We start from the raw sequence: 24,893 nt of genomic DNA on the forward strand, positions 1-24,893 counted from the left end.
GCTACCTGGACAGCTTTTTTTCAGCTCTTGGATGACATACTAAACTATGACGTTTTAATGACATTTTGGACGACATACTAAACTATGACGTTTTTTTCCACATTTTGGATGACATACTAAACTATGACGTTTTTTTCCATATTTTGGACGACATACTAAACTATGACTTTTTTTCCATATTTTGGACGACATACTAAACTATGACCTTTTTTTCCATATTTTGGATGACATACTAAACTACGACATTTTTGTGACATTTTGGACGACATACTAAACTATGACATTGTGATATTTCTGACAACATATGTCTTATTACATACTATGACATTTATATATAACACATAGTACAGTATTTTAACTACACGTTTTCAGTTTTTACTACATACTATTCTCCGACATTTTGTGACAGTGTATTACATAATACTATATTTTCATTTAGTACACAGTGTCATTGTTCGTTAAATACTATACTATTACATTTTTATATATACACTACTATAGTGTTTCTACTACATATTATATACTTACTATAGCATTATATTTTATATGAAATGGTACAATGGAACATTTTCACTACACATTTTGACATTCACTACTTCACTGAATGCACTATGACACTACAACAGACTAAAGTACGGCTGAATGGGCTCCAGGGTCGGTCATGTCTGCTCCCCCACCGTCGAGGATGTTTGTGAGACGAGGTGTCATATTCTTACTCTCTCCAGTGGTGGTGTTGGTAAAGGTAATGTTGCTTACTGTGAAGGCGTTGCCACATCATCCACTGCAACAAAGAAATCAGCAAAGCAGAGGCAATGACAATATTTCTGGACTAAAATCTTTGCAAGTTGGAGTGTCAGAACTTGGATGTTAACACACAAAAATGTAAAAAAAAAAACAACACAGTTGTCAAACAAAAGTGGAACAAAATCTGGATATTTATGCAAATAAAATCAATATTTATGATGAAAGTGTCAAAACACTGGATATCATTACACAAAATGAAAAATAATTTTTAATACAAAAAATTATAAGGTTTGTTTTTGCTCAAAACTGCTGCTTCCTGGAACTTTGTTGTAAACCTGCAGACTGAATTGTGTTGATTTTCACTTCAACTGTCACATCACTTTTCTTCTGCAGCTTTCAACAACTTCCTGCAATAAAAACACACAAAACACTTCATTCACTCTGTGGGAACAAACAAACCAACTTTATTAAGTGTATTAAAAATGACTGTTGTTGAAATGTCAAGTCAGTAAATCCTGCTGAAGGACTTCAATCTTTCATCAACAGATTCTCTTCATCCAAGTCGGTCTGTTGAAGCAGTAAATCAGCACTGTGGAGAAATACAGTCAAACTCTCCCTGCTGATGACCATCAGGATTATATGGGAATATTTACAATGAGAAGAAAACCAAAGAAACATATTTACACTGATCCAGCTGTGATGAAGGAACAAACTTTCCTGTTGCCTCCATTCAGGCTGTTGTTCACTGAGTCAAACAGAGTTTACTGATTTGACAGCAAAATCCAGAGAAGATCAACATGTCTTACTCTGTTCAGACTCCTCAGGGAAGCTGTGATTAAATCCACTTTGTTCACATTTTATCCTCTGATTTCTGTCTTACAACAAGTTATCTGCTCAATTATGACACAAGGCTGGTAATTCTTCACATCTTAGTCCATGTCTGGATCTTCAGGACACACTTCATCCTCTCAGCACACACTGTCCTGATCTTCACCATGACATCCAGCTGCAGAGAGAAGAAGAAAGAACACAGGAGATCAGTGAGTGTTTTCAGAGAATCCCTTCATCAGCTGTCAGTCAGTGATGCAGCTCATCGGCATAAAGAGCAGCAGGACTTCAGTCCTGTTCAGAGCAGCAGCTGTGGAGTGAAGCCAGTTTCCTCTCAGCTCTGATCTCACAGCTTCACTGAGAAGCTGCAGGTTTACAGGAAACTCTGGATCTTTGCATTTATACTAAACTGTGTTTAGTAGAAAACTGAGATTGACTGGAACCTTCTTGCGAATTTTCCTACGGGGAGGAATAAAGTGTCTGTCTGCCTGTCTGCATGTCTGCATGTCTGTCTGTCTGTCTGTCTGTCTGTCTGTCTGTTTGTCTGTCTGTCTGTCTGTCTGTCTGTCTTGTCTACTGACCTCAGAGTCTCCAGGCTGCAGTCTGGACTCTTTACAAGATCCAACAGCTGATTCACATCTGTATCTAGCAGGTTGTTTCGACTCAGCTCCAGATGTTCCAGATGGGAGGGGTTGGACTTCAGAGCTGAGTTCAGATATTTACAGCTGGTCTTTGACAAACTGCAGTTCCTTAATCTGAAAAAAAGAATAAATTATTCCTAAATTTAGGACACAAAGTTTCCTAAAACCATCACTCCCTCCAAGTGTTCCAACTAGCAGATGCTGAATATTTGTTTCTGTCTCACAGACTGAAAAACTGGTTGAACTTCTCTGAAACAGTTGAAGGACTAAAACATAAAATTCATCTCAGCATGAAACAAATACATGGTGTCTCAACCCCGAGTCTCCAGGCTTCAGTTTGGATTCTCCTGAAAATCACGCAGATGCTTCATTCCTGAATCCTGCAGCTGGTGGACACTCAACCGTTGTCCCCTCCTGAAATCAGTCCTGGAAGGGGAGCTCGCCGGAAAGCTTCTGGCGGCTGAGTGCCTTGGGGCCCCATGGGGCTCAATTGGGCACAGCTCGAAAAAAGTAACACGGGGCCACCACACAATGGGCCCACCATCTGCAGGGCTAATAATTGGCGTTGGGTGCTATGCACGCCAGGCAGTGGGTAGGAGTAGGAACATAAGGGTGCCGCCCCCTGGTGTCCCCTCCTACCACCCCTGCTACACCCACCACGTCCCCTCCTGCCACCCCTGCTACACCCACCACGTCCCCTCCTGCCACCCCTGCTACACCCACCACGTCTCCTCCTGCCACCCCTGCTACACCCACCACGTCTCCTCCTGCCACCCCGGACATGGTGAAGCAAAGCATCGGCTCCAGTATGTGCTGCTTGTGGACTGTCATGGCGCATGGACTCGCTGACGTTACGCACAGACGCAGCATTACTTTCTGTCTCACTGGATGACTGAACATCTTCATCAGAGGGTGAATATTCCTCTTCAGAATCTGAGTCAGCCATTACTTGACAAAGTACTTTGTCAACACTGAAAGGACCTCTCGGCATGGTGAGTTTTCTCTCGCTGTCTTGCGCTCTGTTGTGCTCCGACGGCGACCCTTGTCTCCTCGACCGGGAGGCGGTTTTCAAACTCTATAAACTCCAAAACTTTGAAGAAAACACGCCCACAACTGTTGCTCAGATTGAAGTTCCAGATGTCCGCCATCTCCTGGTGTAAAGTAGTAACTACATGAGGCACCATATTTGCAGCTATAGCTTGTTATGTTCAGCAATATTGCTTGTCATAATATTGTGACTTTGGCGCTTAAAGGGTTATGAAGGAGGCTTTTTGGGCCGGTTGGCCTGGGGATCTCCTGACGCAGCACACAAGTACCAGTCGGACCAAAAGGGCTGGGGCACTTGCAGAAGCTAAAACTCGACTCTGGAAGGAGTTCAAGGAAGTTATGGAGCAGGACTTTCGGTTCGCCTCGAGGAAGTTCTGGCAAACCTTAGATGCCTCAGGAAGAGGAAGCAGGGCTTGGACCAGGCTGTGTATAGTCAGGGGGCAGAACTGCTGACGTGGACTGGGGACACTGTTGGGTGATAGAAGGAACACTTTGACGATTTCCTCAACAGAGTTAACAGGTGCTCTGCTGAGGACCACATCAGTGGTAGAGGTTCCCGAGGTAGTAAAGAAATTCCTTGGTGCCAAAGCGCCAGGTGTGGATGATGAGTTCTCCCTCAAGTTGCCAAAGGCTCTAGACATTGTTGGGACTGTCTTGGCTGCCTATCGAGTGGCAGACTTAGGTGGTGGGCCACATTTTTTAAAAGGGGGACAAGAGGATGTCCTTCAATTGTTGGGGTATCACACTTCTAAGCCTCCACGGTAAAGTGTTCTCCAGGGTGCTTGAAGGGAGGCTCTATACAGTCAAAGTGAGAGCTGTGTTTGCATTCTCAACACAAAGTCAGACACATGACTCCATCAGAGCTACTCTTTGTCTCCAATCCTGTTTGTGGTGTTCATGGATAGGATCTCAAGGTGCCGTCAGGTTGAGGAGGGTGTCCGGTTTTGGGACCTGAGGATCTCATCTGCTTTTTGCAGAGGATGTGGTACTTTTGGCGTCATCAATTCGTGACCTTCAGCGGACACTGGGGCAGTTTGCAGGTAAGTGCAAAGTGGTTGGGATGCAAGTCAGCATCTCAAAGTCCAAGGCTATGGTACTTGGCCAGAAATTGGTGGATTGCTCCTTCTGGCTTGGGAGGGGTGGGAGTTAATTCCCCAAGCGAAGGAATTTTAGTGTCTTGGGATCTTGTTCATGAGTTTGTGATTGTGGTGAAGAGGGAACTGAGCCACAAGGCGAAGCTCTCAATTTACCAGTTTATCTACGTTCCAACCCTCACCTGTGGTCATGAGCTCCAGGGAGTGACCAAAAGAACAAGATCGTGGGTACAAGAGGCCGAAATGAGCCAGTTGAGGGGGTTTGGACATCTGATTCAAACAACTCCTGGAAGATGCCCATTGGAGCTTTTGGAGCACATCCTCCTGGGAGGAGACCATGGGGTACGCCCAGAAGCCGCTGGAGGGATTAGATATCTCATCTGGCCTGGGAACGTCTCAATATTCTCCAGGAATAACTGGAAATGGTTGCAGGGAGGGACATCTGGGTCCATTACCCAACAGGTTCTGAGTGTGCAGATCAACATGACTTTGTCCTCATCAATCAGCTTTTCTCTAAAAGCAGCAGTGACTTTGTCCTTCTGTTATTGTGGATCATCATCATGTCAGTCTTCTACACACATCATCCACGTCAGCACATCATTCATCCACCTATTCATGTCCACACATCAATAACATCTGCTGACCTCAGTCCACTCTCTCATTACTCTCATTTTTTTTATGTACAGCGTCTTTGAGTTTTTGGAAAAGCGCTTTATAAATAAAATTTATTATTATTATTATTATTATTATTATTATTATTATTATTATTATTACAGGATCAATACTGCAATGATACTTTAAACACCTGCAGATGTTTGATCTGTGTGTGTGTGTGTGTGTGTGTGTGTGTGTGTGTGTGTGTGTGTGTGTGTGTGTGTGTGTGTGTGTGTGTGTGTTGAAAGCAAATATTTCTATATTTCTGCTTCAGTCAATAAATTTTGTCACTTCAAACTGATCTGAGTTCAGAGAATCTTCAGTATCCAGATGTGACTCTTCAGCACAAATTACAGTCATTTACTTTAACAACTAACATGAAACATTTTCTACAGTTTGTGTAATAAAAACTCATCTTCTGTCACAACAAATTAAAATTAAGACAAGAAAATATAGATGAGCTTCAGCTGCTCTTTAAACATGAAAGATCTACAACATAACAGAAAGTGAACTGACCCCAGATTCTCCAGTCTGCAGGCTGGATTCTCCAGAAAACCACACAGATGTTTCACTCCTGAATCCTGTAGCTTGTTCCAGCTCAGGTCCAGATGTTTCAGGTGGGAGGGGTTGGACTTCAGAGATGAGTTCAGAGAATCACAGCTGCTCTCTGACAAACTGCAGCGCCACAATCTGAATGAAGAATTTATATGTAAGCTTGAGATCATGACCTCAGCTCCATCTCATAGACATGTGGCTGAACTTTGACATGACAGATAAAAAAGAAGAAATTTTCAGAAATAGGAAGCTGAAAATGTTCCCACTGCTCCCTGATAAAAGACTTCAACTCTTCATCAACTTTCACAACTTTTGCTGCTGGACTTTCTGCTATTTGAACTAATTGATCAGATCCACATTTTACCAGCAGTAAAATCTCATTTTGGCATCTTGAATTTTTCATATTTCGTTTTATAAAACATCACAACTTCATGCAAGTGTTGGAACCAGCAGATGCTCAGTATTTGTTTTGGTCTCAGACTGAAAAACAGGTTGAATGAGAGCTGAAACAATCAGTTGATGGACAAAAGATCAAAAACATTTTCATGATGGTTTCAGTCATTTATTCAACAAAAACACTAAACCGATTGAGTTTGTCCATTACAAAAACTGAGTTTTCCATCATGGTGAATGAAATATTTGTTGTTTTGGACTGTTGCTGAGACAAAACCAGACATCTGAAGACGTCACTTTGAACCCTGACAAAAGTGGGATCAACATTTTATACTGTAAGTCGATTTCTTAAAAAATATTTAAATAACTGACAAGAAAATAAAGGATATAAATTATTCTAAATTACTGCCTTTTGCAAAAAATTTATTTTGGAAAAATGTGAGTTCCAATATGAGGTGAAGATCACGTATGTCAGAGATTCACTGTGAATTATTCAGTAGTGATATTTTTTTGTTAGATTGAGGTTTGAAATCTGCAGCTCAACATTTCTCTGAAACATTTAAAGGACTAAAACATCAGTCATCTCAGCACAAAACTAAAACATGATGTCTGACCTCAGAGTCTCCAGTCTGCAGTCTGGATTCTCCAGAAAACCACACAGATGTTTCACTCCTGAATCCTTCACCTGGTTGTTACTCAGGTCCAGATGTTTCAGATGGGAGGGGTTGAACTTCAGAGCTGAGTTCAGAGAATCACAGCTGATCTCTGACAAACTGCAGTCCCACAACCTGAAAAAAGAATAAAAGATGTAGATAAAATAATTGATGATCCATCAGATGTGTTCAGGTTCTGAATGTTCAGATCAACATCACTTTGTCCTCATCAATCAGCTTTTCTCTAAAATCAGCAGAGTGACTTTGTCCTTCTGCTATTGTGGATCATCATCCTGTCAGCCTTCTACCCACTACCTCTACCTCTAATTCCACCTCTACCCCTCTATCTCTACCTCTTCTGTCCCTCTCAACCCACCCGGCCAGTAGTAGATGGGTTCCCCCACATAAAGAGCCGGGTTCTGCTCGAGGTTTTTTTCCCTGTTAAAAGGGTGTTTTCCTTGCCACTGTCGACTTGGGGCTGCTCTGGAGGTTCAAGCATACAGGCTCTGTAAAGTGTCTTGAGACAATTTGGAATTGGCACTATATAAATAAAATTGAATTGAAATTCTACACACATCATCCAGATGTCAGCACAACATTCATCCACTTATTCATGTAAACACATTAATAACATCTGCTGACCTCAGTCCACTCTGTCATAACAGAATCAATACGATACTGATACTTCAAACACCTGCAGAGATACTTGGTGAAGTTTCGACAGTTTCTGAAATAAAAACTCATCTTTTGTCACAACAAATTAAATTTAGGACAAGAAAACAGAAAATACAGCAGCAGATTTACAGATTCATGGATGGAAGTTCTGGATGAACATAAATGAGCTTCAGTTGCTCATGAAACATTTAAGATCTACAACAGTAACAGACAGACAGTGAACTGACCCCAGATTCTCCAGTCTGCAGTCTGGATTCTTCAGAAAACCACTCAGATGTTTCACTCCTGAATCCTGCAGCTGGTTGAAGCTCAGCTCCAGATATTTCAGATGGGAGGGGTTGGACTTCAGAGCTGAGTTCAGAGAATCACAGCTGATCTCTGACAATCTACAGTCCCATAATCTGAATAAAGAACAAAAGACGGAACACAAGAGGACAACATTTTCTTCATGTGTTCAGAGATGAAGAAGGTTCAGAATGTACAAGTTTACAAAATGGAAACGCCAACCAGCTGAAGCCAACAGGATGCAGCTTCAAACAGTCCAACAGAGGTAGTGAAGAAGAGCTTCATTAATATTAATGACAACATGCTGCTGCTTCAATAAAGACGGAGTGACTTCAGCTCTAGAAACTCTGCAGCTCCACCAGTGGCTCCATCCACACAAACTCATGCTGAGCTGTAAAAATTATTTCAGGTTCTACTAAAGAGCCTGAAATGTTCAAGGATAACAAACATGTCAGATTGAATTATTGGGGAATGTTAAAAAAAATCAATAAATTTCTATAAAATTCATAATTTTATGGATTTTTAGAGTCCAAAAATACATATTGAATTCAAACACTTCCTGCAATAAAATTTCCATTCATTAACATGTAAGTGTTGAAACAAGCAGACACAGGTCTTGTTATTGTGGCATCTTGTGTCTGTATGTTCCAATCCGTACAAACATTAATGAACATTTAACCACTGTTTAACCATCACAGAATTACGTATTTATTACCATCTCATAAGGTCCAAGGATTTTTGATATTAAGAAGAAAAGAGACGTTCCCATGAAGATCCACAGTGCGGATCAGTAGAATATCAGCCTGATGGCTGCAGTTTAGAGTCACCACAACTTTACATCACATTCATCTCAGCATACAAACAAAACATGATGTCTGACCTCAGAGTCTTCAGTCTGCAGTCTGGATTCTCCAGAAAACCACTCAGATGTTTCACTCCTGAATCCTTCAGCTGGTTGAAGCTCAAGTCCAGATGTTTCAGATGGGAGGGGTTGGACTTCAGAGCTGAGTTCAGAGAATCACAGCTGATCTCTGTCAAACTGCAGCTCATCAATCTGAAAAAAGAATAAAAGATGTAGATAAAATCACTGATGATCCATCAGATGTGTTCAGGTTCTGAATGTGCAGCTCAACATCACTTTGTCCTCATCAATCAGCTTTTCTCTAAAAGCAGCAGAGTGACTTTGTCCTTCTGTTATTGTGGATCATCATCATGTCAGCCTTCTACACACATCATCCACATACAGCAACAGATTTACAGATTCATGGATGGAAGTTCTGATGAACATAAATGAGCTTCAGTTGTTCATTAAACATTTAAGATCTACAACAGTAACAAACAGTGAATTGACCCCAGAGTCTCCAGTCTGCAGTCTGGATTCTCCAGAAAACCACACAGATGTTTCACTCCTGAATCCTGCAGGTCGTTCCAGCTCAGGTCCAGATGTTCCAGATGGGAGGGGTTGGAGGTCAGAGCTGAGTTCAGAGAATCACAGCTGATCTCTGACAAACTGCAGCTCTCCATTCTGAATAAAGAAAATAAGATACAAGCTTAGAAGACGAAGGTCCTGCCTGATAATATTCAAAGTTTCATCATGTGTTCAGAGATGAAGAAGGTTCAGAATGTAGAAGTCTAGAAAATGGAAACTCCAACCAGCTGAAACCAACAGGATGCAGCTTCAAACAGTCCAATAGAAGCAGTGAAGAAGAGCTTCATTAATATTAATGACAACATGCTGCTGCTTCAATAAAGACAGAGTGACTTCAGCTCTAGAAACTCTGCAGCTCCACCAGTGGCTCCATCCACACAAACTCATGCTGAGCTGTAAAAATTATTTCAGATTCTACTAACAGGGATGAGAATGACAAATGGAAAAAAACTCGGAAAATGTCTGCCGAAGCCCCCCCGCGTTGCAAAGCGCGTTGCCGAAAGATGTCGGCGGAGGGATGGCCATCACGGCGGGCGGCCATCACAAGCTTCGGCTCGCGACGCGTCGGCCGGCCGGCCGCTTGCCTACCCCCCTACAATTTTCTCAACGGATTTACACGATTCGCAAAAACTATACTTTCGGCGGAAAAAAAACTCGGAATTCCGCGGATCCGCGGAAAATTCTCATCCCTGTACTAAAGAGCCTGAAATGTTCAAGGATACCAAACGTGTCAGATTGAATTATTGGGGAATGTTAAAATTCTCTGTGTAAATTTCTGTAAAATTATTATTTTTATGGAACTTTAGACCTAAATAACAACACGTATCAGGGTCCTCTCTCCACCCATGGCATCTGCCCTCGACCTCCCTTCCCTCTTTTCCTCCTTCTCTATGCTGCACCCCTGGCAGCACTCATTTGTAATCAACAGGAATTGAAGACAGCTGTGGATTGGCACACTTGGACACAGTCACTGCTCCCCATAAAGTCTGGCTCATTGTACGACTGTCTGCGAGATTGTGGACTCAACTACCCCAGTTAGTGATCAGGTCACTTCTCGCTGCAAACCACAATCTAATTCTGTTCTGCTCTGCCGTAGTTCTCTGCTGGTCCGTCCTGCCTTCTGCCTATCTGTCCCAACAAGCTGCAGCCGTCCGGCTTCTTCTTTGGAACTCTGTATGCACTCATAGACTTCGCCTCACCGCCCACGGAGGCCTGCCTCGGCCTGGGTCGACGCAATACAATCACATTTGGTTTGCAAACACTTTAAACAGAGTACTTTTTAACAGCAGTCTTGCTGGCCTTTTGGCCTTTTTAGGCTTTAATATAATAGGACAGTGGAGAGTGACAGGAAACGTGGGGAGAAGAACAAATGGCCATGAGACGGACTCAAACCCATGACCTGCATCGGGGTCAATAGTCCCGGTTTATATCGACACACACACACAAAAAACCTTTCAGTGATGCAGGTTGTGGCATTTGTTAGCTTGTCTTATTTCAGTTTATTTCAACTTCTCCCACATGCTGCATCCAACCAGACTGAAGCCTCCCTCCACTGTTAGTTTGGGTGAGACATGATGACGCCCATCGTAAGTCCTGATCAACATCCAGCCTCCTGTGATCCATGGTTAGTCTGCATGCTTAGAGCCAGTGAGCAACGGACTTTCACAATAACAACAATAAAAAAAAATTGTGTTAAGTTGCGATAAAATTGTCGGTATGACGAAAAATAACAATTCAGCTTTTTGGGTGGACGAGCTCTGATGGATGATGGCTGCCATTGAGAGGAGGAGTGGTTGGTGTGGGCTCCACTTCCAACCTCTACATTTTAATGCTAGTCTACTTTGTGGTGCTCTCATCATGTGTCTGGACCTATAGCAAGCAGGGGATTTCAACCAGCTTATCTAAAGATGAATCCACAAAGCTGCGTCTGTTTGGACATGGTCTTTCCATCCTACACGCTATCCAGTCTTCAAGGGGCCTGTGCATAAACGGCAGGAGTAGGTCTGTCAGCCAGGCATCTCGACATGGCAGAGCCTACACCACTACTCTTGCCTGGAGATATTCACCTTAATCCTGGACCTGTCACAGCTGAACACCAACAGGCCTGTCCTGTGATAGCACAAACTGTTACATGTCATAAGCTCAGGCTAACACCTGGATCGACGGATCAGCTACTGTTGCCTCAGACCCGGCTAACACCGAAATCACCTGATCAGCTGCTGCTGCCTCGGACCTGGCTAACACCTGGATCGTCTGATCAGCTGCTGCTACTTTGGACCCGGCTAACACCGGAATCACCTGATCAGCTGCTGCCACCTCAGCCCCGGCTAACACCTGGATCGACTAATCGGCTGTGCCTGTCATGGACCTGGACAACATCGGAAGTGAGTGGTGTGGCTCAACTGTCACTTCCACAACTTGCACCAGAGCTGCACGGATACACACTGCCGTCTCTAGCAGTTCTGAGTACGGACCCGCCGGAGCAGTACGTTGCCGGTATTCGCTCCGGTACAGCCGGACGCAGCCAGATGGGTGAGTCGGGAGGAACGCTCCATCTGTCAGATTCTGTTGTTTACAATGATACCATAGCAACGCTCCATGGAACTGATTCGCATACACTGCAGGAAGCAGGAGCAGTCAAACTACACGTAAATGTGATAAAACTTGTAAGTCCAGCTGTACAAAAACAGAAACAATATTTATTCTTCCAAACCGTGAATCATGCCCGAGTTCTCTGGGTCCCTCAATCTAAACCAAAGGGGATTTTAGGATGACATTTAAATATATGCAGTATAATCCTGAAAAGAGACAAGATATCTGCTCTGCTGCTGGACTCAAATCTGGACTTTCTCTGTCTATCAGAAACCTGGTTACATAAAAACATACCCACCAACATGATAGACATTCCAGGTTATCACTGTTTTAGAAAAGACAGACAGGTTGGGAAGGGAGGAGGTGTGATTATTTACATCAAAGAAAAGTTTAAATGTCAGCTGGTCGATTTGAATACTCCCCTTGAATGTTTAGCAGTTAATGTTATTCTCTCACCAACAATGAATTTCAACGTTGCAGCACTGTACAATCCACCTTCACATAAGGTTTCCTTCTATAATGAATTACTTGATCTGATTAAACAACTAGAAGTTCGCAGAGAAACAATATGTTATGGGGACTTCAACATCAACTGGTCTGATAAAAATAAAAAACTGAAATTAAAAAACATTATGACTAAATTTAATTATCAACAAATGATCCAAGGACCCACCAGGTTAACCAAACACTCTAAAACACTCATTGACATGGCATTTTCTAACAAGACAGAACGTATAACAAAAACCTATAACCTGGTAACAGGACTTTCAGACCACAACTTGATACTTACAGTTAGAAAACTTACTAAAAAGCAACTACAATATCTTGGTGGTACTGATGTTAACAAAATACAACGGATTATTCCCAAATCTAAAATCGTGCAGTTTGAAAATGACTTAAAGAATCAAAAATGGGAGCAAGTCATGTCAATATGTGCCGTGGATGAGTGTTGTAATTCTATAACTACAACAATCAGAAAATCTATAGAAAAATTCACAAAGCAAATCAAATGTACAAAAAAAAGGACTAACCTACCATGGCTAAACAAAGAAATAAGAACACTGATGAAGACGCGAGACTCTGCTCGAAAGAAATCATTAACCTCTAAACTTCAAACTGATCACTTAGTGTACAAAAGCTTAAGAAATGAAGTGGTACAGGAACTATGCAAATCTAAAGTATCTTACTACAGTAAACTAATCGACAATGCAAAGGGGTAGTAGCACTTCTCTATAGAAGCACTTAAATAACTTAACAGAACAAACAATCAGAAAGGGATAAAGGAACTTATAATAAAGGGTGAGTCTATCACTAACAACGCCTCCTTGGCAAATGTATTTAACTCATATTTTGTAGAGTCAGTGGAAAAATGGACAAAAAACTTTGAGCTGTCAAATGTTTTACACCAGAGCAAAGCAATCATTTCTACAGGTTTATTTCATATTAATGAGGTAAATGAGGAATTAGTTGCTAAGATTATAAATAATCTAACTCTAAAACTAATATTTTTAACATGAGTACTATTTTCCTCAAAACATACAGCAAAATATTAATAAAACCACAGACCCATCTCATTAATCTCTCTATTAGATCCTGTAAATTTCCATCTTACTGGATAAAGGCTGTCATTGTACCAGTTTTTAAATCAGGAAGTCGGGATAATAACTATCGCCTAATCTCTATTTTACCTGTCCTGTCTAAGGTTCTTGAAAAAGTAATCGCTACACAACTCATAGACCATCTACAGGACAGTGAACTTCTTCATCCACACCAGTTTGGTTTCAGACCAGGCCACTCAACAGAAACAGCAAACTGTTGCCTCATTGAAAATATTAAACAGAGCCTGGATGGGGGTAATGCTTTGGGACCTGTTTTTCTTGACCTTAAAAAGGCATTTGATACTGTCAATCATACTTTGCTTTCATCCAAATTAGTTTCTTTTGGTTTTTCCTGAGACAATAGATTGGTTTACATCATATTTGCAGAATAGAGAACAATGTGTCAAAGTTCACCATGACACTTCCACGTTTTTAAATACCCACAAGGGCCAAAGGTCCATTCTTGGTCCCTTACTGTTCAGCCTTTTCATTAACGGCCTCCCGTTAAACTGCTCTACTGCAACATGTCAACTTTATGCAGATGATGCAGTTATATATACAACCAATAAGACACCAGCACATGCTGCAGACGTCCTGTCTTCATGTATGGTTAATGTCCAAGAGTGGCTCGTTCAAAATCACCTCATGTTAAACCTGGAAAAAACAGTGTATGTGCTTCTCAGTTAGGAAATCAAACCAACAATGCTTTAAAGTTAATATACAAAATCGAGAAATCATTTCAGTGACAGAATTCAGATATCTTGGCATTGTACTAGACCCTCAACTTATATCAATCAATTTAATCTCCACATAAAGAAGATTTCAAAAACAGTTTAAAAAAAATCTGAACTGCTTTAAGTTAATCAGAAATTATATTCCTGACCAGGCAGCCCTGCTGTATATGAAGCTCTGACCTTCTCCCAGATCTCATACTGTCTGACAGTCTGGGCTCAAGCAGCTCCATCTACAATAAAATACATCGGTTCATTACACAATCAAGCCTTGAAAATTATGGATAAAAAAATCAATTCGGTGGCATCACTGTCTTATTTTAAAAATATAAAATTTTTTGAGTTTTGAAAGATTCATAGGCCTTTGCTTCGTCAAATTAACCTGTAAATGCCTCAATAAATCAGCACCACTCTGTGGATTCATCCAAAGACAGGATGGCTGCAGGGTCACCAGAAGCTCCACCAACAACAATTGCAAAATAGCTTACCGCAGAACTACATTTGGACAGACAGCCTTTTCAATCAAAGGCCGTCACTTCTGAAACACATTACCAAACGAAATTAAGAGGATAGCAGATTTAAAAACTTTTACAGCAATAGTTAAGAATTGTCTGAAAAAAAAAACAAAAATGTACCACCTACGACATCTAAAAGGTCCGACAGACTGTGGATTGTGTCATTGTGCGTGTTTGTGTGTGCGTGAGTGGGTGGGTGTTACAGGTTTTTAATGTTGTCTGTCCTGTTTTTATTGACGTTGTTGTTTCTTTGACTACTTTTACTTAAAAGCCCAGCCAGGGACGGGAGTTGAAAATTAGCTCAATGCTGTACACTCTATATGTAATGCATCAGTTCTATGTGTTCTATGATAATTGCATGGTCCCTGATCAAATAAATGAATGAACGAATGAATGAATAAATAAATAATGCGTTACCATGATTATAACGCGTTAACTTGCCCAGCCCGAATATTTACTAATGTAGAAGTGCTGAAAAAAACTGACACAGGTCTTGTTATTGTGGCATCTTGTGTCTGAATGTTCCAATCAGTACAAACATTAATGAACATTTAACCACTTTTTAACCATCAAAGAATTATATATTTATTACCATCTCATAGAATTCAAGGGTTTTTGACATTTTTTAAAAATCATGAAAGTGAAGTTTAGACAAAAATCAATAATGAGGTCAAAGGACTAAGCCAGTGAAGAAGAAAACAGGCGTTGCAATGATGATCCTCAGTGTGGATCAGTAGAATATCAGCCTGATGGTTGCAGTTTAGTGTCACCACAACTTTACATCACATTCACCTCAGCACAAAAAACATGATGTCTGACCTCAGAGTCTCCAGTCTGCAGTCTGGATTCTCCAGAAAACCACACAGATGTTTCACTCCTGAATCCTGCAGCTGGTTGTAGCTCAAATCCAGATGTTCCAAGTGGGAGGGGTTGGACTTCAGAGCTGAGTTCAGAGAATTACAGCTGATCTCTGACAAACTGCAGTTCTCCAATCTGAATGAAAAATAAAAGATAAAATCACTGATGATTAATCATACATTTTTACTTCACGTAGATAATCAGTATTAACATGAAAGCAAAGCAGGATTTAACTGAACTGTTAAACAGCTTTACTCTGACCTGAGAGCTTCCAGTTTACAGTTTGGACTCTCCAGTCCAGCAGAAAGACTCTTCACTCCTGAATCCTGCAGCTTGTTTTCACTCAGGTCCAGATGTTTCAGATGGGAGGGGTTGGACTTCAGAGCTGACTTCAGAGAATCACAACTGATCTCTGACAAACTGCAGAACCTCAAACTGAATAAAGAATCACATGTCAATAAAATCTTGTGAATAAAACCTGAATTTAGAATAATTTGCATTACAGTTACATTACTCCATAATAAGAAGAAAATGTATATTAGAAAAAATAAAAACTGAGCTCCTGTGCAAGCTTCTGCTGTCTGTCCATACCTGAGAGTCTCCAGTTTACAGTTTGGACTCTTCAGTCCAGCAGAAAGACTCTTCACACCTGAATCCTGCAGCTTGTTTTCACTCAGATTCAGTTCTCTCAGACTGGAGGACAGAGAGCTGAGGACTGAGGACAGAGCTTCACAGCTTCTCTTTGAGAGGTTACAGTCACGCAGCCTGAGGAGGAATTAAAATGAACACAAACATAATGTTTCATTCATCATGAACAAAACAAAACATTCTGGAAATGTTTCATGATTCCACGTACTGAGCTTTGGTGGAGGCTTTGACCACTGGCAGCAGCCTCAGAAGAGCCTCCTCTGAAGCAGAGTATTTCTTCAGGTCAAACTTGTCTAGATCTTCTTCTGATGACAGTAAGATGAAGACCAGAGCTGACCACTGAGCAGGAGACAGTTCATCTGTGGACAGACGTCCTGATCTCAGGGACTGTTGGATCTCCTCCACTAGAGAAACATCCTTCAGTTCATTCAGACAGTGGAACAGATTGATGCTTCTCTCTGCAGACACATGCTTCCTGATCTTCTTCTTGATGTACTCCACTGTTTCCTGATTGGTCTGTGAGCTGCTTCCTTTCTGTCTCAACAGACCTCGTAGTTTCTTCTGATTGGACGGCAGTGACAGACCCAGGAGGAAGCGCAGGAACAAGTCCAGGTGTCCGTTTGGACTCTGTAAGGCCTCGTCCACAGCTCTCTGGTAGAAACGTGTTGTTGGATCAGTTAGCATCTGAAACAGTTTAGACCACAGAGATGTTTGTTGTTCTTCCAGCAGGTTGATTCCAGACTTGATGAAGGTCTGATGGACATGAAGAGCAGCCAGAAACTCCTGAACACTCCGATGGACAAAGCAGAACACCGTGTCCTGGTACAGCTTACCCTCCTTTTTAAATATCTGTGTGAACACTCCTGAGTACACTGAGGCTGTTTCCAGATCGATGCCACACTCTGGCAGGTCGGATTCATAGAAGATCAGGTTTCCTTTCTGCAGCTGCTCAAAAGCCAGTTTTCCCAGAGACTCAATCATCTTCCTGCTGTCTGGACTCCGGTGTGGCTCTGTCTCTTTTCCTCCATCATACTTGACCTTCTTGACTTTGGCCTGAACCACCACGAAGTGGATGTACATCTCAGTCAGGGTTCTGGGCAGCTCTCCTCCTCTGGTTCTCAGCAGCTCCTCCAGAACTGTAGCAGTGATCCAGCAGAACACTGGGATGTGGCACATGATGTGGAGGCTTCGTGATTGCCTGACGTGGGAAATGATCCTGCTGGCCTGCTCGTCATCTCTGAATCTTTTCCTGAAGTACTCCTCCTTCTGTGGGTCGGTGAACCCTCTGACCTCCGTCACCATGTCCACACAGTCAGGAGGGATCTGACTGGCTGCTGCAGGTCGTGTGGTTATCCAGAGGCGAGCAGAAGGAAGCAGCTTCCCCGTGATCAGGTTTGTCAGCAGAAAATCCACTGAGGTGGACTCTGTAACATCAGTCAGGACCTCATTGTTGTGGAAGTCCAGAGGAAGGCGACACTCATCCAGACCGTCAAAGATCAACACAACCTGGAAGTCTTCAAACCTGCAGATTCCTTTGGTTTCACTGAAGAAGTGATGAACAAGTTCCACCAAACTGAACTTTCTCTCTTTCAGTAAATTCAGCTCTCTGAAAGTGAATGGAAACATGAACTGGATGTCCTGGTTGCTTTTGTCTTCAGCCCAGTCCAGAGTCAACTTCTGTGTTAACACTGTCTTCCCGATGCCAGCCACTCCCTTTGTCATCACTCTTCTGATTGGTTTATCTCTTCCAGGTGAGCCTTTAAAGATGTCTTCTAGTCTTATGCTTGTTTCTGCTCTGTCTGCTTTCCTGGATGCTGCTTCAATCTGTCCGATCTCGTGTTCATCACTGATCTCTGCAGTCCCTCCCTTAGTGATGTACAGCTCTGTGTAGATCTCATTCAGGAGGGTTTGTTGTTCTGTAGAGACGCCCTCAAACACTCTCTGGAACTTCTTCTTCAGAGCAGACTTCAGCTTGTCTTGACTTTCAATGACAATCTCTGAATGAATAAACAACAAATGACACCAATGAGAAGATACGGTACAACAATGATGGAGAGTTTCTGATCAGTGGGATCTGTTCAGATCCTCAGACTGTCACATGCTGACTGGGTAGAAGGTTGAGGGAGGAATCATCCACTTATATTCAACAGCAACCAAAATGTTGTCAGACAGAGGGTCAGGAAAACCAGGAGGAGGATCCAAACAATCACCGAGACCAGACAGAACAGTTTTACAGTGTTTCCTGACAGCACGGCAGGTGGCAAAATGAACCAGAGAACAATCAGAGTCCAAAAACACCTGAGAGGTCAGAACAGGTGAGACCAAACAAGGTTGGAACACTCAGCTGAAGGAACAAAGACAATGTGGTAAAGAGTTTACAGCAGGAAGGAGGAGAGTGGACCATCTTCCATTGGCATCACCCACACTCCGTTAAACTGGTTCACTTCCTACCTGTCTGGCCGCACTCAGTTCACTTAACTCAAATCCTTTATATCCATCCCTTCCTGTCACCACAGGTGTGCCCCAGGGCAGAGCCTTATTTAGAGGCTTAAGAGTCTGGGTGTTATCCTCAACAGCACCCTACCTTTCCAATCTCACATCAATAGCATTACCCAGTCTGCCTACTTCCACCAAGGAAACATCGTCTCCGTCCCTCCCTCACACCGCCGCCATGCTTGTCCACAGCCTCGTCACTTCCCGTCTAGACTACTGCAACTCCCTCCTCTTCAGCCTTCCTCATAAATCCCTCCATAAACTTCAACTGGTCTAGAATTCAGCTGCCTGTATCATCACTCAAAGTCCCTCCATTCACCACATCACTCCTGTCCTCCAACAGCTCCACTGGCTCCTGGTTCAGTTCCCCAGTTTAAATCCTCCTGTTAACATCCAAGGCCATCCACAACCTCGCCCCCCATAGCTGTCCGACCTCCTCCATGTTCCCACTCCGTCCCACTGCCTCAGATCCTCTTCCTCTATTCACCAGCCTGTCCCTTCCACCCGTCTTACCACCATCTCTGGAATTCACTACCACCCCAACTCAGAAACATTGATTTATTCCCCCATTTCAAATCCCAATTCAAAATACAACTGATTAAAACTGTCTATTCCGTCTGACGCCAATTGCTCTGTCTTTTGTATTGTTTTTTAATGTGTATTTTGTGTATATATGCACATGTCTGTAAAATGTCTTTTAGTTCGACAAAGGCGCCTTCAAATAAAATTTATTACTCTTATTACAGCAGACCCGTCCCCTGGGAGCGCAAGGACCTTGCTGGTTCATATGGGACTACCAGCTCCTTTTAATATGATGGCCCAGTGCCATTTACAGCTTTATATGTTAAAAGAAGTATCTTAAAATCAGCTCATTCTAATGTTTACATTTTGTCCTTGATGTCTCTGCTATGTCCCAGTTTTCATCTCTCTCTGACTTACCTTCAGGTTTTTTGATGCTTTTTGGGATGTTGTCCACCAGATCATTTCTGAGAATCTCCTCCAAAGCCTTTACAGCGACTTTAATCGTGTAGATGCAGTAGCTCTGAAACATTTGATCCACGGTGTCTGTCCTGTCTGCTTTCTCCAGTCGTGACTTTGGGATTGGCTCAAAGCCTTTTAGGAACTTATTATACAAGCACCGCTTGAAACATTTAAATTCCTCGTCTATCAAATCGTCCAAAATCCCATAAAGGACTGTTTGAGGTGTTTCTACCCTGTAAAGATCCAAGAAAAACAATAAAAAATAAATCAGTACTGTAAAACCACTCAACATGATTGAAGCAGCAGTTTAAATCTTCATTAGCAGGGGAAACTGCTTCATTCTTTCTAATAAACAACAGATTAGCAGGATTCTTGCTTCTAGAATTACAGTTTGAACCTGTGAGCTGCTTTACAATCCACTGACTCAGAAAAGTGACAAAGTAAATCATTCTTAAAGTCTTTCTCTGGTTTTATCTATAAACGTCTCAGGATCAACTTGAGAAATCGAACTGAAAGAGAAGCGAAAATAAAATCTTTCTGAACTCAAAATTCTAGATGAAGCTTCAACTCTGACTTTAATCAGAAGAAGGAGGAATCCTGGAAGAGAGTGAGACGTCGCTGTTTTGTCAAACTCTCTTACATAAAGTACAAATTATGATGACAGGAAGTTTTGACAGTTTAAAAGTTAAAATTGTTGAATAAATAAATTCTGTATAAAAAAAGACAGATGAAGCCACCAGCTACAAAAAGAAAAGAAAATGAAGAAGTGACTAAAAGAAGCGTGAACGCACCAACACATGCACATCTGCAGTAAAATCATGAGGCCTCAAAGATGTCACTGCTGTAAAATCCAGTAAAAAAAAAGACTAGATTGATCTGGTTTAGTAGAGTTTAGACCAGCAGTGAGTTTATCCAGCTGCTGTTACAACCAAAACTAGAAATATGTGCAGTTTGGGGGGGTTCTGCTCATTTAATATTCTGGAGATAATCATGCAGCCTGCTGACAACTCAACTCTGATGACTCTGAAACCGAGGACCAATGTTCTTCATGTCTGGAAAATAAACCTTGATCTTGTTCAAACTGATCCTGTAGTTTGTTTTTTTCTACAGTAATAAAAGGTAAAAACTTTGATCAGAGAAATAAACAATAGTGAACATTTCACATGGACTTTAACACATCAGATTGTAGAACATGACACGGTTCCAAAATATAATAATGCTGCTAATAACTGACATATCTCAGACTGTGATGGTAAAAACATCCTCTCAGCTTTTAATATCTGGGAATAAACAGATGGCATTAAGGAAACAAACTGTCATTTAAAGGGTTAAAAGCCTGAAAATTAATATTTGCAGGGCATACAGTGAAAAATAATCCTGAGTCTGGACTTTTTTGCTTTTTTTTGAGGGGGGGGGACTCTTACTAACTAGTAAGAGAAAAGCGCAGTATTTCGCCAAGACTGTTCATTCCTCAATTTGGGTATTCAGAAATTACGGCAACATAGAATCTGGCCATTTTATATAGATCCACCCACAAACTAATAAATAAAAAATTACTTTGCAGTGAGCTCAGGCGTGTGCTATGCATGTGTACATTATGTATGGATACTGAATTGCGTGACCGAAATACGTAGCAGGCAGTGGGAATTGATGCAAGTAATTGATACAGCGTTCACTTGTTGTCATAGTTACAGCGACGCCATGCCGCTCACTATATTTCGCAATGGGAAATCTCTAGATTATAAACTGCATCACTGCCAAAATCTAATCAGGTGGTCCTTGTGTCATTTCTGACCTTCCCTGAAAATTTCATCCAAATCATTAGTCCATTTTTGAGTAATGCTGCACACGGACAGACAGACAGATTCATAGACAAACGTACGCCGATTGTCACAAAACTCCGCCGCGTTCCATGGCGGAGTAATTAAGATATCTGCCTTCACAAACTCAGACTAGAGATTACAAGAATATCAGTAAAAGACATGGAAAAAGGACATTGATTCACCTTTTAACAATATGCGCACCATTTGCACTATTTATTTTGAAATACAACTATGTAAACAGCTACAGTGCAACAACAAAAAAGAAAACATAGTTTATAACAGCAAACTATAATTCAGTTCAAATAACAACAAAAATATTAAAGTGCTCTAAGAACTGGTAACATGGTGAACGACAAGTTGTGTTCTGCAATGAACGTGCACACGCTTATTTTTAAATCACAAACCCGGTCAGTCTGATGTCGGTACCTCAGCTGCAAACGAGTTGTGGGTTTCAGAGTGCAGACAACAGCTCTGTGGCCGGCTCTGACTCGTGACCTGACAGCACGTTTTTGCCACTAGTTGCGTAAATGAGTTTTTTTTTTTTTAACACATCGTACAGGAGCAAGCCCCCGGCTCCTTCAGTTTTTTGCACCAGCAACCAAAGGGCTTGTCATCTCTGTTTAACTCTTCCAACCACGGCCAGCACCATTTATTTTGACTCCACCAAGGAACGCAGCAAAGTTATGTGATGATTGGCACATGTTTGTCCTTCTGTTAATCTATTTGTCTTTCTGCTAATCTGTTTGTGTGTTAGCAGCATTACTCGAAAACAGACTAACAGATCTGGACGAAATTTTCAGGGAAGGTCAGAAATGACACAAGGACCAACTGATTAGATTTTGGCAGTGATGTTGCTTATAGTCTGGATCCATGGATTTGTTAATCTTTGGATCCGTCTGTATCGCTGATAGCGGCATGGCATCACTCTATGAGAAGTGAACGCTACGTCAGCTGCCTGCTGACGATCACATGATTGTGATATGCACTTTCTGAGTGCTTTTCTTGTTAAGTCCTTTATCGATAAGGACGTCTTCCCCGGCTTCAAAAATCTGTTCTCCATATTACTAATATCAGCATACAGAACTCCGTGAAGCTCCGGTTTGGACTCAACTGCAGCTGGATCTCAACGTCTTCCTAAGACACGCCCCCACTCTACTTCCCATTGGCTGGTGATCTGAGTTTGGTTGAGAGCAAAAGCTGCATTCCCCTTATTCTACTGCGAGACCAACTCCATTGGCAATGTAGTCCTATCTTTTTTTCCCCGAGTCAAACGCCACATGCCAGAAATCCAGCACGGCGCCAGAATATTTTAAGCCATCAATTTAGTATTTGTGATTAGGACTGATGCTGATTAATAATCTAACTCAGTCAAAGTGGACAGTATTATTAATACTGAACAGATTTATGACAGTTGTTGTCCTTCAGGTCGTCTGTGGAACTTATTGATGAACTGAGGTTTATCAAGGTATGACAGGCTGTTTATGATCCAGAGAGGAAGATCACTTGGAGTTTGTTCATGCAATAAAACTCAGATATCAGAACTCTGAAGCTGTCAGAGCTTTGCTGCGTTAGTGGTGATACAACAGTTCAACTGATCTGACAGACAAAGCAGCATATTTTTTTTCCTGCTCAGTCAATCATCTTCAGGTCAGTTTAAAGCAGAAATAGTGTCTTACTTTGTGTCTGAGGGTTCAGGTTCTTTACTGGAGTCTGGAGGATCTCCTTTGGACCGGTCACTCTTCATAGACAGACGGCTGGACGCTGGAGGCTCTGCTCCATCCTCCTCTTTCTCCAAATCACTCATCTTGAGGACTTCAGTCAGTCTGAGAGGAAAACCAGCAACACTGGCAGTGAGCTCAGGAAATAATAAAAGTCAAAGTAACACAAGTTCAGATTTGTCTTCATTCGGGTTCTTTGTGTTCACAGAAGTGAACTCTGAAAAAAGTCCATTCCATTCATTTAACCTCCACATGAAGACTTTAACTGCTTCTATTTACGACATTTACTAACTTTACTTATGAATCTTGTGTTTCCTCTTTTCTCGTTATATTTCACCTCTGATAATAAATTCAAATGTTGTTGCCCAAACACCCCAACAGTTTTTCCTCCTTCTGGACCTGCTTCTCTGCTGCACCAACAGCTCTTTAGTTACTGGCATCTTTAAATATCTGATACGTTTAAAATCTAAAAGAGGAAGTGAATCAGTTTTCAGTAAAGATGCTTTCACCAGATAAAAAGCTTCCTCAGCAGTGATAAAAGAACACCACAAACAGAAATAAGGTTTTCTGACAGCAGAAGAATAATAAAGTTAAACCAACTCTCACCTTGTTGTCCTCTTCTGTCGACTGTAAAATGGAGTCTGAACTGTTCATTTCCTCATTCTTCTGTTCCTCCTCTGTTTCTTAGAAATCGCATGACTACAGTTAACTTCAGCTAGCTGTGGGGTTTCCTGCCTGCAACAGATGTTCTGATGCTTCTCAGCTGAAGACATATTTACTAACAGAGTTCTGGACAGACTGATCAGAGACAGGTTGCTGCTGCAGTTCTTGCTCCAACACGGAAAGAAAAACGCTGTCACCTGATCAACATGTTTTCACTCACTTATTTAGAATCAAACTCTCTCAGGTGTGATCAGTGACCTGGAGCTCTGCAGAGTGACACCAAAACTCCACAGGACAACAGCTGTGATGCAGTGAGACATCCAGAGCTGTTCATTCTCTTTATGGGCCTAAAGTTCAGTCATCTCCACCACAGTCGCTGTGTGACCTCACAGCCTACTTCCTCTCCTTGATGGAGGATGTGGTGCTGCTGACACACAGGTTTCATATACAGGTACAGTAAATGAAATGTGTTGTCCACTCTGGTGCTCATTCAGATGGACATCGTGTATTTGAGATGTCTCTTGGCTTGAACAAACAACGGTCTTCACCAAAATATTGGCACTTGATTTCCCTGTTATGTTCTGTTTCACAATTTTCAAAAAAGTGATCTGGATCTGCACCAAGATTGAATGCGTTCTTCCTCTGATGATGCTCCACCTCTCTGATAGTTTCTCATCAGTTCAGGCTGATTGGACTCAGTGAGGCCTTTCTGTTTCTTCATCGTGTTGACTGTATGTATATGTGTATATGTGTGTGTATATATATATATATATATATATATATATATATATACATATATATATATATATATATATATATATATATATATATATATATATATATATATATATATATAAAAATAAAAAATTCAACAAACTCTGAACATCACAGAGTTTTATTGATACATGCATCAAATCACAAACTAATGATGATTATGACTATGATGATTTCATTATTTTAATCTATTTTATTCTATTTTAGCATCAGTTGTTGTTTGTTTATTGTGTACTTGTAAACTGTGATGTGCAACTGTAGTGTACTGTTTACTTTGAATAACCTTGAAATCACAGCTCCTGCAAACCATCAATAACTTGGACTTAGTGAATTTACAGCCACAGTCCTCAGACCTTCATCAAGTAAAATTCAGAGATAAACACAGCTGCTGCAGGATTTCACTGAAGTTTACAGTAACAAACATCATCTGCTGACCAACAGAAAGAGAAGTAAAACTGTGAAATCATGCACATGACCTGAGGAGAAAACAAGACAAAACCA

At 41.5% G+C, this 24,893-nt stretch overlaps 1 protein-coding gene across 2 annotated transcripts; it reads right to left on the reverse strand.

Annotated features, from left to right (window-relative positions):
• Positions 1-413: 413 nt before the first annotated feature.
• On the reverse strand, positions 414-24,293 carry LOC111586914 (NACHT, LRR and PYD domains-containing protein 14-like). Of its 2 annotated transcripts, XR_008600381.1 has the most exons (15): positions 23,562-24,293; positions 22,914-23,060; positions 19,373-19,647; positions 16,149-17,937; positions 15,884-16,057; positions 15,554-15,727; positions 15,254-15,427; positions 8,921-9,094; positions 8,450-8,623; positions 7,512-7,685; positions 6,571-6,744; positions 5,525-5,698; positions 2,154-2,327; positions 1,551-1,750; positions 414-1,151 (listed from the first exon to the last, which is right to left on the reverse strand). XR_008600381.1 is itself a non-coding variant. In XM_055007091.1 (14 exons), exons 2-14 carry the CDS (start codon positions 23,039-23,041, stop codon positions 1,735-1,737), a joined length of 3,774 nt encoding a protein of 1,257 aa, XP_054863066.1. In that variant the 5' UTR covers positions 23,042-23,060; positions 23,562-24,293; the 3' UTR covers positions 1,189-1,734. The 2 variants fall into 2 exon arrangements, 1 of the variants encoding a protein (XP_054863066.1); XM_055007091.1 differs by lacking the exon at positions 414-1,151 and having other exon boundaries at positions 1,189-1,750.
• Positions 24,294-24,893: the final 600 nt, after the last annotated feature.

The sequence above is a fragment of the Amphiprion ocellaris genome, chromosome 22 (genome assembly GCF_022539595.1).
Source record: "Amphiprion ocellaris isolate individual 3 ecotype Okinawa chromosome 22, ASM2253959v1, whole genome shotgun sequence".
Taxonomy (NCBI): domain Eukaryota; kingdom Metazoa; phylum Chordata; class Actinopteri; family Pomacentridae; genus Amphiprion; species Amphiprion ocellaris.